General features: G+C 34.4%; 1 protein-coding gene across 1 annotated transcript in view; it reads left to right on the forward strand.

Moving 5' to 3' along the window:
* Window positions 1-11,418, forward strand: part of slco3a1a (solute carrier organic anion transporter family member 3A1a) — a 56,936-nt gene extending 45,518 nt beyond the window's left edge. The window contains exons 4-10 of the mRNA XM_016492272.1: window positions 1,039-1,314; window positions 3,412-3,576; window positions 4,663-4,861; window positions 6,497-6,665; window positions 7,557-7,729; window positions 8,820-8,884; window positions 9,760-11,418. Of these exons, the coding sequence (XP_016347758.1) occupies window positions 1,039-1,314; window positions 3,412-3,576; window positions 4,663-4,861; window positions 6,497-6,665; window positions 7,557-7,729; window positions 8,820-8,884; window positions 9,760-10,136 (1,424 nt within the window). The 3' untranslated portion in view covers window positions 10,137-11,418. The remainder of the gene's footprint in view (window positions 1-1,038; window positions 1,315-3,411; window positions 3,577-4,662; window positions 4,862-6,496; window positions 6,666-7,556; window positions 7,730-8,819; window positions 8,885-9,759) is intronic.
* Window positions 11,419-14,980: the final 3,562 nt, after the last annotated feature.

Genomic DNA, 14,980 nt, shown 5'->3' on the forward strand with positions numbered 1-14,980 from the left:
ACTGGATTCGTCTGAAAGAAGAAAGTCATATACACCTAGGATGACTTGAGGGCGAGTAATTTATGGGCTAATTTTCATTTTTGGGTGAACTAACCCTTTAACTATATGAAATGATATACATATATACATTTCTGCCCCCATATCTTGAATTTTGTGATCATTCTAAATGCATTTTAATAAACTAAATCATGCAGTGAAAGAACGCGCACTGGTCTAAACTAGACTTCCTATTGCCTTAGCTAAACTTTAGCTGATTTACATGTTAGCTCTCACGAGTCATGGATGTTAGCAAGACAATTTAACTATAATTGCCTTTTGGAACTAATACATTCATATGAATGAATCTGTATCTGATTTAGAATGAGCAGAAATCTGTGAGAAATAAATCGACCCAAAGACAAAAGAACTGATAAAAAAGCTGTTATAGGAGCAACAGCCATGTGGGCAGCGCTGTGTCATTTGCCATAGCACTAATATATACATATATTAATTTATAAAAAAAATAATAAAAAAAAAAAATCCCCAGAAAAAGGGCACTTTCTCTCGAGGAAGAAAAAGGGCAGGTGCTCAAGCCCCCTTTGATGTCTATGTGTGCACGTATTTAGAATGAGCAGAAATCTGTGAGAAATAAATCGACCCAAAGACAAAAGAACTGATAAAAAAGCTGTTATAGGAGCAACAGCCATGTGGGCAGCGCTGTGTCATTTGCCATAGCTGTGCAAAAGGTGTTTGAGTCTCAGCTCCAGGTTCAGGCTTATTTGTTCATTAATGACGTCATCAGCGACTAGTCGACTTCGACTCGACTTTCATCACATAAAAGTCGACTTAAAAAAATCAGAAGTCGTTCAACCCCTAATATATACATATATTAATTTATAAAAAAAATAATAAAAAAAAAAAATCCCCAGAAAAAGGGCACTTTCCCTCGAGGAAGAAAAAGGGCAGGTGCTCAAGCCCCCTTTGATGTCTATGTGTGCACGTGCATGATTCTGCTACACATTATTCATGTATTTACCATCCTGTGTTTGCTTTTCTCAGCTAAGCTGAACATCACTCCTGATGACCCCCGCTGGATCGGTGCATGGTGGGGTGGCTTTCTCCTCTGCGGTGTCTTACTCTTCTTCTCAGCCCTCTTCATGTTTGGTTTCCCCCAGTCTCTGCCCGGCAAGGAGGTGGAGGGAGGTCTTGAGAGCGAACAGGCCATGCTGCCCTCCTCTTTACCCCAGGATTATGAGAAATCCAAGCCCAGCAATGGAGTCCCGCAGAACTACCAGCCCAACAGCAACAGTCTGTCCTGCTGCCAGCATCTCCGAGGTCTCTGTGCCAGTAACTGGCTCTAGTCAATATACACAGTTACACAACCGCTAAACGCTTCTTTTCACTGAATCTATGACTTCCAAATCCACCATGATGTTCAGTGTATTCTTATTGAGATTAGTCTGCTTTAGCTGAATACGGTTACACTTGTTTTTGAATAAGGACAAATGTTAGACACAAACACCTGATGTGGGTCTTTTTCTTGATTGCGTGTATGTTAAATTGAAGGGTTGATCTGCTTAAATCTGTTTAAACTGTACCGGACATCTTCCTCTAATCGCAAGTCTAATTATACTTAATGGTACACCGAGGAGGCAATTAGACAATTAGAGTTAAGTCGTACTTATTAGCAGGCCCACATGGAATCTGCACCCGCAGGAGTTTGTTGGAAACTCAGCAGATTTCCACTGAACGTCTACACATCCACATCCACTTATGTTTCAGCATTTAAAAAATTACTTGGAAACAGAAATCATTAACTGAATATATTATATGTCTGTGGTGATTTTTGGTTTATTTCATTTTGGTAATTTTAGTACTTGAATTTAAAAGAAAATAAAATATTATTTTTTTATTCAGTTTAAGTTCAAATACTAAAATAACTAAAATTAAATAAACTAAAACTAAAAAAAGACAGACATATAATATAGACGTATTAAAAAATAACTAAAACTAAAATAAAAAAATTAAATTAACTTAAATTACAACAAAAAAATAATGAAGTCTAATTAAAAATATTAACAAAATTATAATAGTATCCTCTAATACTATAAAACTATAATGATACTAAAATAACAATAAAATATAAATATTAGATGAAACACTTAAAAATGTAAAAAGTTGCTTTGGCAACTAACTCAAATTAAAAGTAGTACTAAAATTACTGAAACTAAAACTGAAATTAAATAAAGATAAAAATTAAAGCTAAATAAAAAACAAAACAAAAACAATGACAAAAGCTCATAGCCTAATAAAATGACTAAAACTTAAATTAAAATATAAATGAAAACTGACTATAAAAAAGATAAAAACTGATTGAAAAATATTAGTAAATGTCATATAAATAATACTAAATACTACTACAAAGTTTAGGGTAAGAAATTATTTATTATATAACAGAATACAGCCTGGTGTTTAGAGCAGCATCAAAAATCATGCTGATAAGAGTATTTATATTGTGTGCCTTTTTTTAAAGATAAATTTGCTCAAGAAGCAACACTGCAAGATATTAAGACTTATGCATGAAATTGTCAATTTTATACATTGTTTCTGGTCAAGTTAATTATCTGGTTTCATTTTTTTATGTTTTTGTTTAAAAAAAGCCATTTTGTAGCAGTGAGAGGGGCTCAAAATTTGATTGATTTGATTTAAAAGATTATTAATAAAAACATATTTAATTTGGAGTAATGTGCAAAAAAAAAACATAAGTTTCCATCTGGATCTGCTTATTAGAGTCAAGGTTTTAAATATGTTTCCAGCCAAACATGAAGAAGCACTAAAGCTTTCAGCCTGAAAGACTTTTTGCATGCTAACTGTCACTCTCCGGGTTCATACTGCCGTTCTTGTTTCTCGTCTGTTTGTCTGTAAATAGAGTAATTGTTATGCTGGAATTGTACTATACTTGTAAAGCTCTCATTTTGTACAACAGCATCCATCAATCATGTAAGATCTGATTACATGCTAGCTAACGTGATGCATTACCAGCAAAGAAGCCATGGCAGCACAAGCTAAAGGCAAACACACAAGACTCTGTGCAACAATAATGCAGGCAGCTGTTTTGTCCAACTTTTACCATCTGGTGTAAAAGCAGTCTCCATCGTGATGTTTCAGACACATCTGTCAAATATATCAATCAAAATGATGGCTCCTCAGAATGTTTCAGCAGCACTTTAGAAAAGAAACAGGAAGTTAGGGGGTGAATGTCTGTTGATTGCATCATAAATCATCTGTTTCTTCATTCAAGTCTAACAAGCGTCAATCTTAACTTTAACTGAATGCTATAGACTAGACTAGTCTGTCATTACTCTGTATTTTGGGCTCAGTCACTGAGCTCTCTATCTCTCTTCCACTCTGTCGCTTCCTTTTCCACTCCAGTTATTCCCAAGGTGACCAAGCACCTGCTGTCAAACCCGGTGTTCACGTGTATTGTCTTAGCTGCCTGTATGGAGATTGCTGTTGTCGCTGGCTTTGCTGCCTTCCTGGGCAAATATCTGGAGCAGCAGTTCAACCTCACCACCACCTCTGCTAACCAGCTGCTGGGTGTGTATAAAACACATACTGTAGACACACACTTACACATGTACAACGAGCTCCAAAAGTCTGACAGAATCTATTTGTTTGTCCTGTTCTTTTTCATTGCCGATTTTTAGTAGAAAATGTATTTGTCTTATTTTTCATTTTCAAATCATTTCATTTTTCATTGCAAATTATTAGCAAAAATGTGTTTCCTATTTTTGTTATTTTTTCTAATTTAATGTTAATTGTAATTACAATTAATTTGACATTTTTTTCTAATACAATTTTTATTGCAAATTATTAACAAGAATGTCAATTTCCCTTATTTTTCGTATTATATTCTAATTTATTAGAATTTTTCAAAATTATTAACAGAAAATCTGTTTTTAAAATGTGTCTTTTTTTTAATTCAATAGCATTTATTTCATTGCAAATTATTACAGGAATGAAACCAAATAAAATCAAATGAAACTTTTTAATGCAATTAAAATGATTATTTAAAAAAAAAAAACAATTCTAATACAGTTTCATTGCAAATTATAGCAGATTTCCCCCTATTTTTTGTGTTAATTACTAATGATTTTCAAATTGTATTTTTTTTCCAAAAATATTAGCAGTTTGTCTATTTTTACTGTATTTTTATTGTTATTATTTTTACTAATTTAATTCAAATCATTTTTTCCATATCATTCACAGAAAATTTGTCTAATGTGAATGTGTATATTTTGTCCATTTCTTCATTTCATAGAGTTTATTTCTTTGCAAATTATGCATTTTTCGTTAAACCAATTTTTTAGTGAAATAAATTTGGATTCCCAGATTTTCAAGACTTTCTCAGTCTTTTGAAACTCACTTTATCCTAACACATTTATCTTTGACTCTTTCCCAGTAACAGTATAAATTATAATTCATAATTATAACATTTGCATTTATTTATTTAGCAAAAGAGTTCATCCAAAGCGACTTACAAATGAGGAATACAACAAAAGCAATTTATCGACATCTGAAGTGCTGCAATACAAAGAAAAGAACAAAGATAAAAGGGTATATAGGTACACAGCAAAGCTTGACTGTAACACATAATTCTGTGGATATTCTCTTCATAAACAGGGATGACGGCCATCCCGTGTGCCTGTCTGGGCATATTCCTGGGAGGTTTGCTGGTGAAGAAGCTGAACCTGTCTGCTCTGGGAGCGATTCGAATGGCCATGCTGGTCAATCTGATCTCCACGGCCTGTTACGTGTCCTTCCTCTTCCTGGGCTGTGACACAGGACCTGTCGCTGGGGTGACCGTCGCCTATGGCAACGAGTACGGACGGCTCAGCTGCTTTTTTCTCCTCACAGCCTTGTTATTTTTTGTGCCATTTATAATGTCTTTGCAGAGAAGCTAGAGAATGACAAGTCTTTTTTGTGTATGAGCCAGCTTCAGTATTTTATAGATTTCACTGGTTCTCTTATTGAGTGTTTCAAGGGAATAGGAGAGAACAGATTAGTTATACATCCCAATTTGTTTTCCAGGCCCACATTGAATCTTTGCTTTAGAGATCTGCACACATAGTGCTGTGGATTTGGATTGATCTCAGTGACTTAAATGTTTTAAATCTGTTCATTTGCTGATGCTTTCTGCTTGTTTTCGTCATTACACCAGTAGGTGGCAAAAATGAGTGTATTTTTGTGTGTTATGAGCAAGTCATTGAACCACTCAGATTCTTATTATATTTGGATATATGCATTTTTAAACAATTAAAAGTAATTTAATTTTTATTTTTTTGTAATATAGTTTTTCATCGCCAGTTATTAGCAGAAAATGTCCTATTCATTTTTTTATATAATTTAATTTTAATACAATAAATTTGTTTATATAATATTCTTCTATTACAATTTTTGATGAAATTATTAATAGGAAAATGTCTATTTTCCCATATTTTTAGTATTATTATGAACTATTGATGTTTTATTATTTTTTATATTATTTTTTAGTAATTTGATACAAATCGTTTTTCTAAATTATTAGCATAAGATTTTTCCCCTATTTTTATAATCATTTTTACTAGTTTAACACATTTTAATTAATTATTATTTGTCTTTCTTTTTAATGCAACACTATTTATTTCATTGCAAATTATTAGCAGAACATTTTTGGTGAAAACAGTTTTAGTGAAAATCTGAATCTCAGATTTTCATGATTTTTACACAAATTAATTAACATGAATTTTATTATTTTTTTGTAATACAGTTTTTCATGGGCAATTATTAGCAGAAAATGTCCTATTATCCGATTTTATTTTATTTTTATAATTTAATTTTAATACCATTCATTTTTTATATAATATTCTTCTAATTATTGATAAGAAAAATTTCTATTTTCCCATATTTTAGTATTATTATTACGTATTAATATTTTATTATTTTTAATATTTATAATTTTTTCAGCATTTTTTCTTCTTTTTTTTAGCAGAACTATATTATTAGCAGAACAATTTTTGTGAAAACCATTTCAGTGAATCCCAGATTTTGGTAATTTTTGCACATTCATAATTCTAATCTGAATGAGATTGACAACCTAAACAAACTCACATGCCCCTCTTGTTCAGTCGGTCAGCAGATGTTTCATTCATTCAGTTTGTTCATGAACAAGCCGTCTCAAGTCATTCAGTTTGCTCAAGAACAAGATGTCACTGCTGCTCCAATTTGTTCAGACTCAACACACAGACTCATTCAGTATTTATTCAATATTTCTGTGTACACCATCACACACTATTGGTTTTTCCCCAAACTGGGACCGATTCCATCCCCAAAAGTCAAACAGTTCCATCTGGGCCTGCTCATATCTAAGCTGCTAAACAAACAGGGCTGTGTGTGATAAATCAAATGAACTCATTGACACTCAGTATATCAAATGAACTGGCTTCAAACAGGTGAATGTGTGTTTGTGTGTATATAGGACACTGCAAGTAGGCCAGAGGCTGGAAGCCCCCTGCATGAGTCATTGTAACTGCTACACTTCATCCGTTAGCCCCGTTTGTGGCTCCAACGGTGTGACCTACTTGTCCTCCTGTTTCGCTGGCTGCACCAGAGTCATCAGCACCGGACTTCCACCTCCTCTCTCTCAGGTCATTACCCATCTCATTTACACAACAACGTTTGTCTCTCGCTCTTTCTTTCCTCTTCGCTGTCACATACTCTCTGTATGTCTGTTTCTCTGGCTCTCCGCTCATTTTCTGGACAGCTCATGTCCGGCGTGGGTCATTAGAAGCGAAGCCCACAACGCTCACCAGATATACAGTATGTCGGAAAGGACACAGCGCTCTGCCTGCCAGGCATCTTAATGGCCACTGCAATATGGGCCTCTGCACTCATTACCATACAAAGCGAATGGTACAAACTGGAATAGATGAATCCAAGATAACAGTCACAACCATTATCGTAATTGAGCACTGGCTCACCACATGAATATACCAACTGGTGGGTTTAATGAGCCTGTTTCTGCCAGGGTTCGAGGGTGCATCGGTTCTCTGTAGATAAAATTGACTATAGCACGTTCAGACAGCTCATAATGACTCGTTTACTTTACACTAGTCCACTAAACCCTCATTTAATATTCATATTCATTTTTTTATTTTTAAATAAACCCTCGTTTTAATTTAATGGTCGAGGGTAGCATATATTAAGTGATTTAAAATCACTTTATCATGCTTACTGTCATATTTGCACATATCAGAAGGCAAAATTATAAGCAGATTTATTTTATGAGGAGAATATAAATGTTATTTGAGGTAACACTTTATTTTAATGTGTCCTTGTTACACAAGTTACATATACTTACTATTATAATAACAACTGATGCATAATTACATGCAAGTAACCCTCAGCCAAACCCTAATCCTAACCATATAGTACATGTAGTTAATTAATATTACTCAGGACTTAACTGTATCATTACACTGTAACAAGGACACCTTAAAATAAAGTGTAATCTTATTTGATCGTGTTTTTATTTTCAGAATATGACGGGATGCGCATGTATCTCCGCATACAATGACTTTGCCACGGCTGTGCCGGGCAAATGCCCACGTCCCGGCTGCCAGGAGGCCTTCCTCACCTTCCTGTGTGTGATCTGTGCCTGCAGTATGATCGGAGCCATGGCCCAGACGCCCTCCGTCATCATCCTCATCAGGTGACTCTACCTTCACTTATTACACACTGAAATGAGAGTAAAAAACAGAGCTCCAATGTTATGGCCCGTACAAACCAAGAGCAATAACTATGATGATAACCATGATAGCATTGTTTATTATAAGCATGCACTGCAGTTTTGTCGTCTGCACCTATCAATGCTGAAGCTATTTAATGCAGAAAGAAATCGATTTGGCTGTCAATGTTTTTATTGTCCATCAGCTGGAAAAATGATTCCGAAAGTGATTCCAGTGATAGCTTCCCTCTATGTAGTTGTGGTGTAAACTTCCTTATTCTCATAGGATAAGAATGATATTAGTACTTTTATAGTACTTAACTAATCATTTTTATTCTATCTATCCATCTATCTATCCATCTATCTATCTATCTGTCTATCTATCTATCTGTCTATCTATCTGTCTGTCTGTCTGTAAGACTTATCATTAATATACTGTATACTCACCAAGAATGCATTTGATCAAAAATCCAGTAAAATTACTTGATTATTACTATTAATTAATTACTTGAAAATTACTATTTAAAATAACTGTCTTCTATTTTAATATATTTAAAAATGTAAGTTATTCTTGTGATGGCAATGCTGTTTTCCCTCACTCTTTAAATCATTGTAATATCCTGATTTGGTGCTCAAGAAACATTTCTTGTTATTATTGATGTTGAAAACCGTGTGCTGCTTAATATTTTTGTTGATATATGTTTTCAGTATTCTTTGATGAATTGACAGTTCTAAAGAACAGCATTTATTTGAAGTAGCGATCTTTTGTAACATTATAATGTCTTTCACTTTTGATCAATTTAATGCATCATTCCTAAATAAAATTATTATTTTCCTAAAAAGACAAACTGGTAGTGTAATAAATAAGTAAAATAAATAAATGATACATCTGATAAATATGTATATCAGATTTTTTTTTCTTTTAAATCTGAGGGGACACTTTGAACGTGTGTGTGTGTGTGTGTGTGTGTGTGTGTGTGTGTGTGTGTGTGTGTGTGTCTGTGTGTGTGTCATGTGTATGAATAATGAACATGTTTTGTGCTCAATATGTTGACTTGCTTTCTTGCTCTTTTAGAACTGTGAGCCCAGAGCTGAAGTCATACGCTCTTGGAGTTCTTTTTCTACTACTGCGACTGTTAGGTGAGATATCACAGCACAGAACAACCACATTACAACTCAAACTACTGTACATGCTTTCACAGTATATTGTGGAGAGTGATTTGTTTGCTTCAGTGAAATAAGCATACTACAGAGTCAATTTCCTAGCAAGCAATCCAAAGTGCCATAAAACAAGGACAAGTTCATTTGCCACTTCTGTTCAAAAAAAGCAATAGTTTTCTAACAGTAAAATTAAAGGGATAGCTCACCCAAAAATGACAATTCTGTCATTAATTATTCACCCTCGTGTCTTTCCAAACCTGCAAGACCTTCGTTCATCTTTGGAGCACAAATTAAGATATTTTTAATGAAATTCACGAGCTTTCTGACCCTGCATAGACGTTCAAGGCCCAGGATGGTAGTAAGGACATTGTTGAATAAGAGAAGAAATTGTTGAATAAAGTCATTATTTTAGTTTTCTTCGCACACAAAAAGTATTCTCGTAGCTACATTAAGGTTGAACCACTGATGTCACATGGACTATTTTAACAATGTCTTTACTTCCTTTCCGGGCCTTTAACGTGGTAGTTACGTTGCTGTCTATGCAGGGTCATGGTGCTTTCGGATTTCATCAAAAATATTTAATTTGTGTTCCGAAGATGAACGAAGGACTTACAGGTTTGGAACGACATGAGGGTGAGTAATTAATGCCAGAATTTTCATTTTTTGCGTGAACTATCCCTTTAAAGCTGTTTGTCATACATAAAGTAGTTCTCAACTTGCTTTATTAATCAGGAAATGAAGACTTTCTCCATTCTCTCAATATTGCAAAACACCTAAAATGTGTAGAAGCAGATCAGAATGTCAGTTTTGTCTTCAAAATGCAAATCTCAAATGATACAAAAACCATCTTTCAGGGTTCATTCCTCCTCCTCTGATATTTGGCACGGGGATCGATTCCACATGCCTTTTCTGGAGCACCGAGTGCGGGGACAAAGGCGCCTGTCTGCTGTACGACAACGTGAGCTACCGGCACCTGTACGTCAGCATGGCCATCGTCCTCAAGGTCGTGGCGTTCCTCCTCTACACAACCACCTGGCAATGCTTGCGCAGAAACTACAAGAAATACATTCAAAACCATGAGGGATACGTTACACCCACGGAAATGTTCTCGTCCAGCGTGAATCTGGACAGTCTCGGAAAGGACAGCAGTCAGAGCCAAGTCAACAGGACTAAATTTATATATAGCCTGGAGGATCACGAGTGGTGTGAAAACATGGAGTCCGTTTTATAGTGGTTTCATGCTAATTCACGCATCGTTATACTGAAGGATCGTCTCTTATTCCAGGATGTGTCCGACTTTCTTGTAAACTCCTTCAAACTCTTCTACTGGGTCCATCTTGTTTTTACAAGTACTTTCACAGGTGTTTCTCCAGTGCCAGTAAAAAGTTGTAGTAGTTAGCTGAAGGCGTCTACTTCAATGCCTGACAGTGTAGCTGGTTTGTTAACTTCACACAGCTGTGCATTAGCTGAAGTCATACACAAAATGACTGTTTCCACAATTTTTCAAGTAAAATAATTATATATACAACTAAGATCAACAAGTTGAACTCGTCATCATCAGTCATCCGGCTGGTTGATACTGGTTATGTTCTCGATCCCCGTCCCAGTCCGTTATTATTATGGGGATCATTTAGTACATCACAACCAGTTTATTAATACTAATATATAATTCTATTGTATACTACATACTGCAATTTTATACTATATATATAAAAACAATATCAATTATTTCTCAAAACATTCAAAGGGGTGTTTGAGAGATGTTTTTTTCTAAGTGCTTTTTGCAGCATTTGCTTTCTGCTGTTGTTAATTTATATGGTTTATTAAGGCCTATAATGTCTTAATTTGTAAAGATTATTGATACAGTACATTATTAGCTTCTTTATACAGTTGTGCAATAGTGGGAGAGTGTATTTGATTTTGTTTTGGATGATGAAGACTGAGTGAGACTGATTATTTGTAGTTTTATTAATTAATTTAGGAATGCCTCTTTATTCAGATGACAACAATGGCATGTTTGGGACTAGACTTTGGGAATATTGTGACCTACAGTATGACTGACATCAGAGGGGAAGTATTGGGAAAAGGTGTTTTTATTAAATGGCAGAAGACTGTTGTCATTCATGAGTGGTGCTCTGATCTTGCTGTAGAGCAAATAACGTTCTGATGATCAGGCTGGGCCTTGGTATTTATGGGTTGGATGAAGAATGAAATTGTATACAATTATAATGTATCATGTAAAGTGTGTTTCAGCTTTGGATTGAGATTAAACTGTTTTATTTCACTTCACTGCAATAAGACATGGCACTGTGGGTTCTTAGCAGATTAGAAATAGAGCTGTTTACAAAAGACACCTTGGGATAAAAACTGTTCATGATGAATTTCTGATTTTACATTATTTGAATTTCCTCTAAAGCTTCATAGCACATCATTCTTGTTATACTGCAGGTAAAAATTGAAGCAGTGTACTTTTCGTATCATTTTTTAAAATGGCAAAATAACTTTTATTTTATTCTGCAAATAAATTATTTTTCATAAAATCTCAGATTTGCCTCTATGGTTATTTTTTACCTAAAATTTTAAATAGTTCAAAAGATGTATAAAAATGTACTCACCCTCAGGCCAACCAAGAAATAGATTAGTTTGTTTGTTCATCAAAACAGATACAAAATTGTTTTTTTAAATACATCACTTGCTCACCAGTGGATCCTCTATAGTGAATGGGTGCCGTCAGAATGAGAGACTAAACAGCTGTTAAAAATGACTGCATTCTATCAATTAATGTCTTGTGATGTGTTTTGTAATAAACAAATTCATCATTACATTTTTAAATTCAAACCATTACTTCAGGCTAAAATACGAGTCCTGTATCTATAATGTTGATTTTGTTTTCATGAAGAGTGATTCAGGAGAGACGTATGCACAGATAAAGTACCATTTACAACTGAAAACAGTCTAAAACAGTTCTAAACAAACATGTTAGTGAACTTTGATGTGAGAGGGATGGATTTAGGTAGGGAGAGGGAGGATTATGGATTATGGACTCATATTTTGGCCAAAAGCAACAGTAAAATGTGTTAATGATGGGTTTGTTTCTAACAAACATGCAGCTTTTCACTTCACAAGATGTTAGCTGATGGACTGGAGACGTGTGGATTACTGTGAAGTTTTTATCAGCTATTTGTACTCTCATTCTGACGGCACCCGTTCGCTGCAGAGGATCCATTGGTGAGCAAGTGACATAATGTTACATTCCTCCAAATCGTTTCATATGAAGAAACAAGCTCAGCTACATCTTGGATTGCCTGAGGGTGAGTACATTTTCAGCAAATCTTCAATTTTGGGTGAACTATTCTTTAATGGAATAGAATTTAAGATATTTTATCAGTAGAGTATATGCAGAATCTACTCTGAAATATGTTTTTTTTTTATGTTAATATTCACTAGAATTTTTTTATTTAACTTTCTTTCATACATTTTTGGATTCACATCAAAATAAGAATAAGAGGATGTATTATAGTGTAGATGTAAATGGACCCAATTTGGTTATTTATAAAAATCTAGGGCAAAATGGAGAGAAGATGACTATAAGTCATTTGACTGCTGGAGTGATATTTCCACTCTATGGAAAAAGAGATTTGATTCAGAAAGGCCTTATTGCATTTGTGTTTGTCTGTTTCTGATAATATATTCCTTGCTTTACCTTCTCCTCTTGAGCTACAACCTGCAGTTCAACCAAGGAGTTATTAAAAGTATGGACACGAAGCTTTTTTTCATAGAACCTTAAGCTGGTCCTGAAATAAAGAAACTGCTTGATCTATTGTGGATATGAAGGTGAAAAGCACAATACTTCACCATGGGCCTTTGAAATTAAATTCTGGACCATCTCCAACATCAGAGGCTATACCGCTATTGGGCAAAAAGGCTTTCTTTTGATTTCCTTCATAGACACACATTCTTCACAACAAAAGGTTATATATAAACCTGACAACCTTCAAGTTTTTTATTTATTTAATTGAATGGACACCAAATGTCAGGCCGTTTGGGATCACCATGAAGATTTTTGCAGGAGTATCTGAACTGAAATCCATCTGTTGGATTTATGAGTGTTTATCTTCCATCAGTTTTTAACAGTGTCTCTTTAAGTGAGGTGACACATATACTGCGTGTTAATCTGCCCTGGTGTGTAAGAAGATTAAAGTCTTTATTTGATGTGGCTTAGATTCCCTTCTGCAGCCTTGACAGATAAACGAAGAATCGATAGAACTGGAAGGAGAGTACGATGAGAGACTTAAAGGAAAGATACCCATTAACTAATAGGGAAACAAATGCAATGCTATTTTTTTTTATTTCGTAGTTTGCAGCAGTGTTGTTTAAGAATAATTTATATACTAGTATAGTTTTTATTCAGATTTTGAACTAGATTTTTTTTTTTCAGTTTAGTTTTATTTTTATTAGTTTTTTTAAGTCTGATATGTTACATATATTTTATATATATATACTTGTACTCACTCTCTCTCTCTCTATATATATATATATATATACATACAAATAGATATAATAGAAAGTGGGATTCACTTATTAAAAATAATGAATAAGTAGCAATAAGACACATTTCTGATGCGAAACCAACAACAACAGAGCAATATTCACTGAATAATGTACTAAATATCCCTGAAATATTCAGGAGGATATTTATAGCATGATGTCCTATTCATCAGCACCTGCAGAAGACACAAAACATCTGCCAACACTACAAAAGGTTTATTCTTGTTAAAAATATGCTTCATGGAACACACTGTTGTCAAGACTGACATCTCAAACATGTCTTTGGTGCAATACTGTTCAGTTCCCACTTTCATACATCTCAGAGGATCCAAACTCAGGAGGGATGGGGATATGAAGCATTTATGTTCTGCGGTGCAGGGTTATTTATCAGGGTTATTATTGTCAGCAAATAGAGAGCTATTTAAACTGATGTGTAGCAATAACACAGTTGAGAGAGCTAATTCAATTACCGACCATTTCACATACTTAAAGGAATAGTTCACCCAAAAAATGATAATTTGCTGAAAATGTACTCTCAGGCCATCCATGTAGATGAGTTTGTTTCTTCATCAGATTTGGAGAAATTTAGCATTACATCACTTGCTCACCAATGGATCCTCTGCAGTGAATGGGTGCCATCAGTATAAGAGGCCACAAGTAATCCATACAACTTGTTAATTGAAAAGCTGTTGTTCGTAAGAAACAAATCCATCAAGGCGTTATGAGTTAAACCGTTGCTTCTTGCCAAAATATGAGTCCATAATCCATAATAATGCTCCCTCCAATTAAAGGTCCCCTGTTGTCCTCTCACATATGTATTTTTTTTTTCACTTGTAAATGGTGCTTGATCTGTGCTTATTTCTCAGCTGATTCAGACAAGACAGCTTTTTCCCTGAAAAAGCAGTATTATGGATAGACGACTTGTAGAAAGTCGCAATGGTTTGAAGTTAAAAATGTCTTAAAGGGATAGTTCACCCAAAAATGAAAATGTGATGTTTATCTGCTTACCCCCAGGGCATCCAAGATGTAGGTGACTTTGTTTCTTCAGTAGAACACATATGATGATTTTTAACTTTAACTGTTGCAGTCTATCAGTCGTATAATGCATGGCAATGGAAACAAAATCTATGAAGATAAACATCAAATTTTCATTTTTGGATGAACTATCCCTTTAATGATGGATTTGTTTATTACAAGCACTCAGCGTTTAGCTTCACAATTTGTTAATTGATGGACTGGAGTTGTGTTGCTTATTTGTGGAATTTATTGTTGTATTATTTTTAGGGATGCACCAATACCACTTTTTCCAGTAGTCGCCCGATACCGATACTTTTATTTTTGGTACTTGCCGATACCGAGTACCGATATCGATATTTTTATTGCATTTGTACATTTTTTAAATATTGGGTACAGAAACCAAAAGGGTATGTATAATGTTAGTTGGTTAACTTAATTTATCAAACAGATACAGTCAAACCAAAATTTATTCAGACACCTTCAACATTTCTCACATTATCACAGTTTATT

Source organism: Sinocyclocheilus anshuiensis, unplaced genomic scaffold (assembly GCF_001515605.1).
Source record: "Sinocyclocheilus anshuiensis isolate Anshui unplaced genomic scaffold, SAMN03320099.WGS_v1.1 scaffold959, whole genome shotgun sequence".
NCBI classification, from domain to species: domain Eukaryota; kingdom Metazoa; phylum Chordata; class Actinopteri; order Cypriniformes; family Cyprinidae; genus Sinocyclocheilus; species Sinocyclocheilus anshuiensis.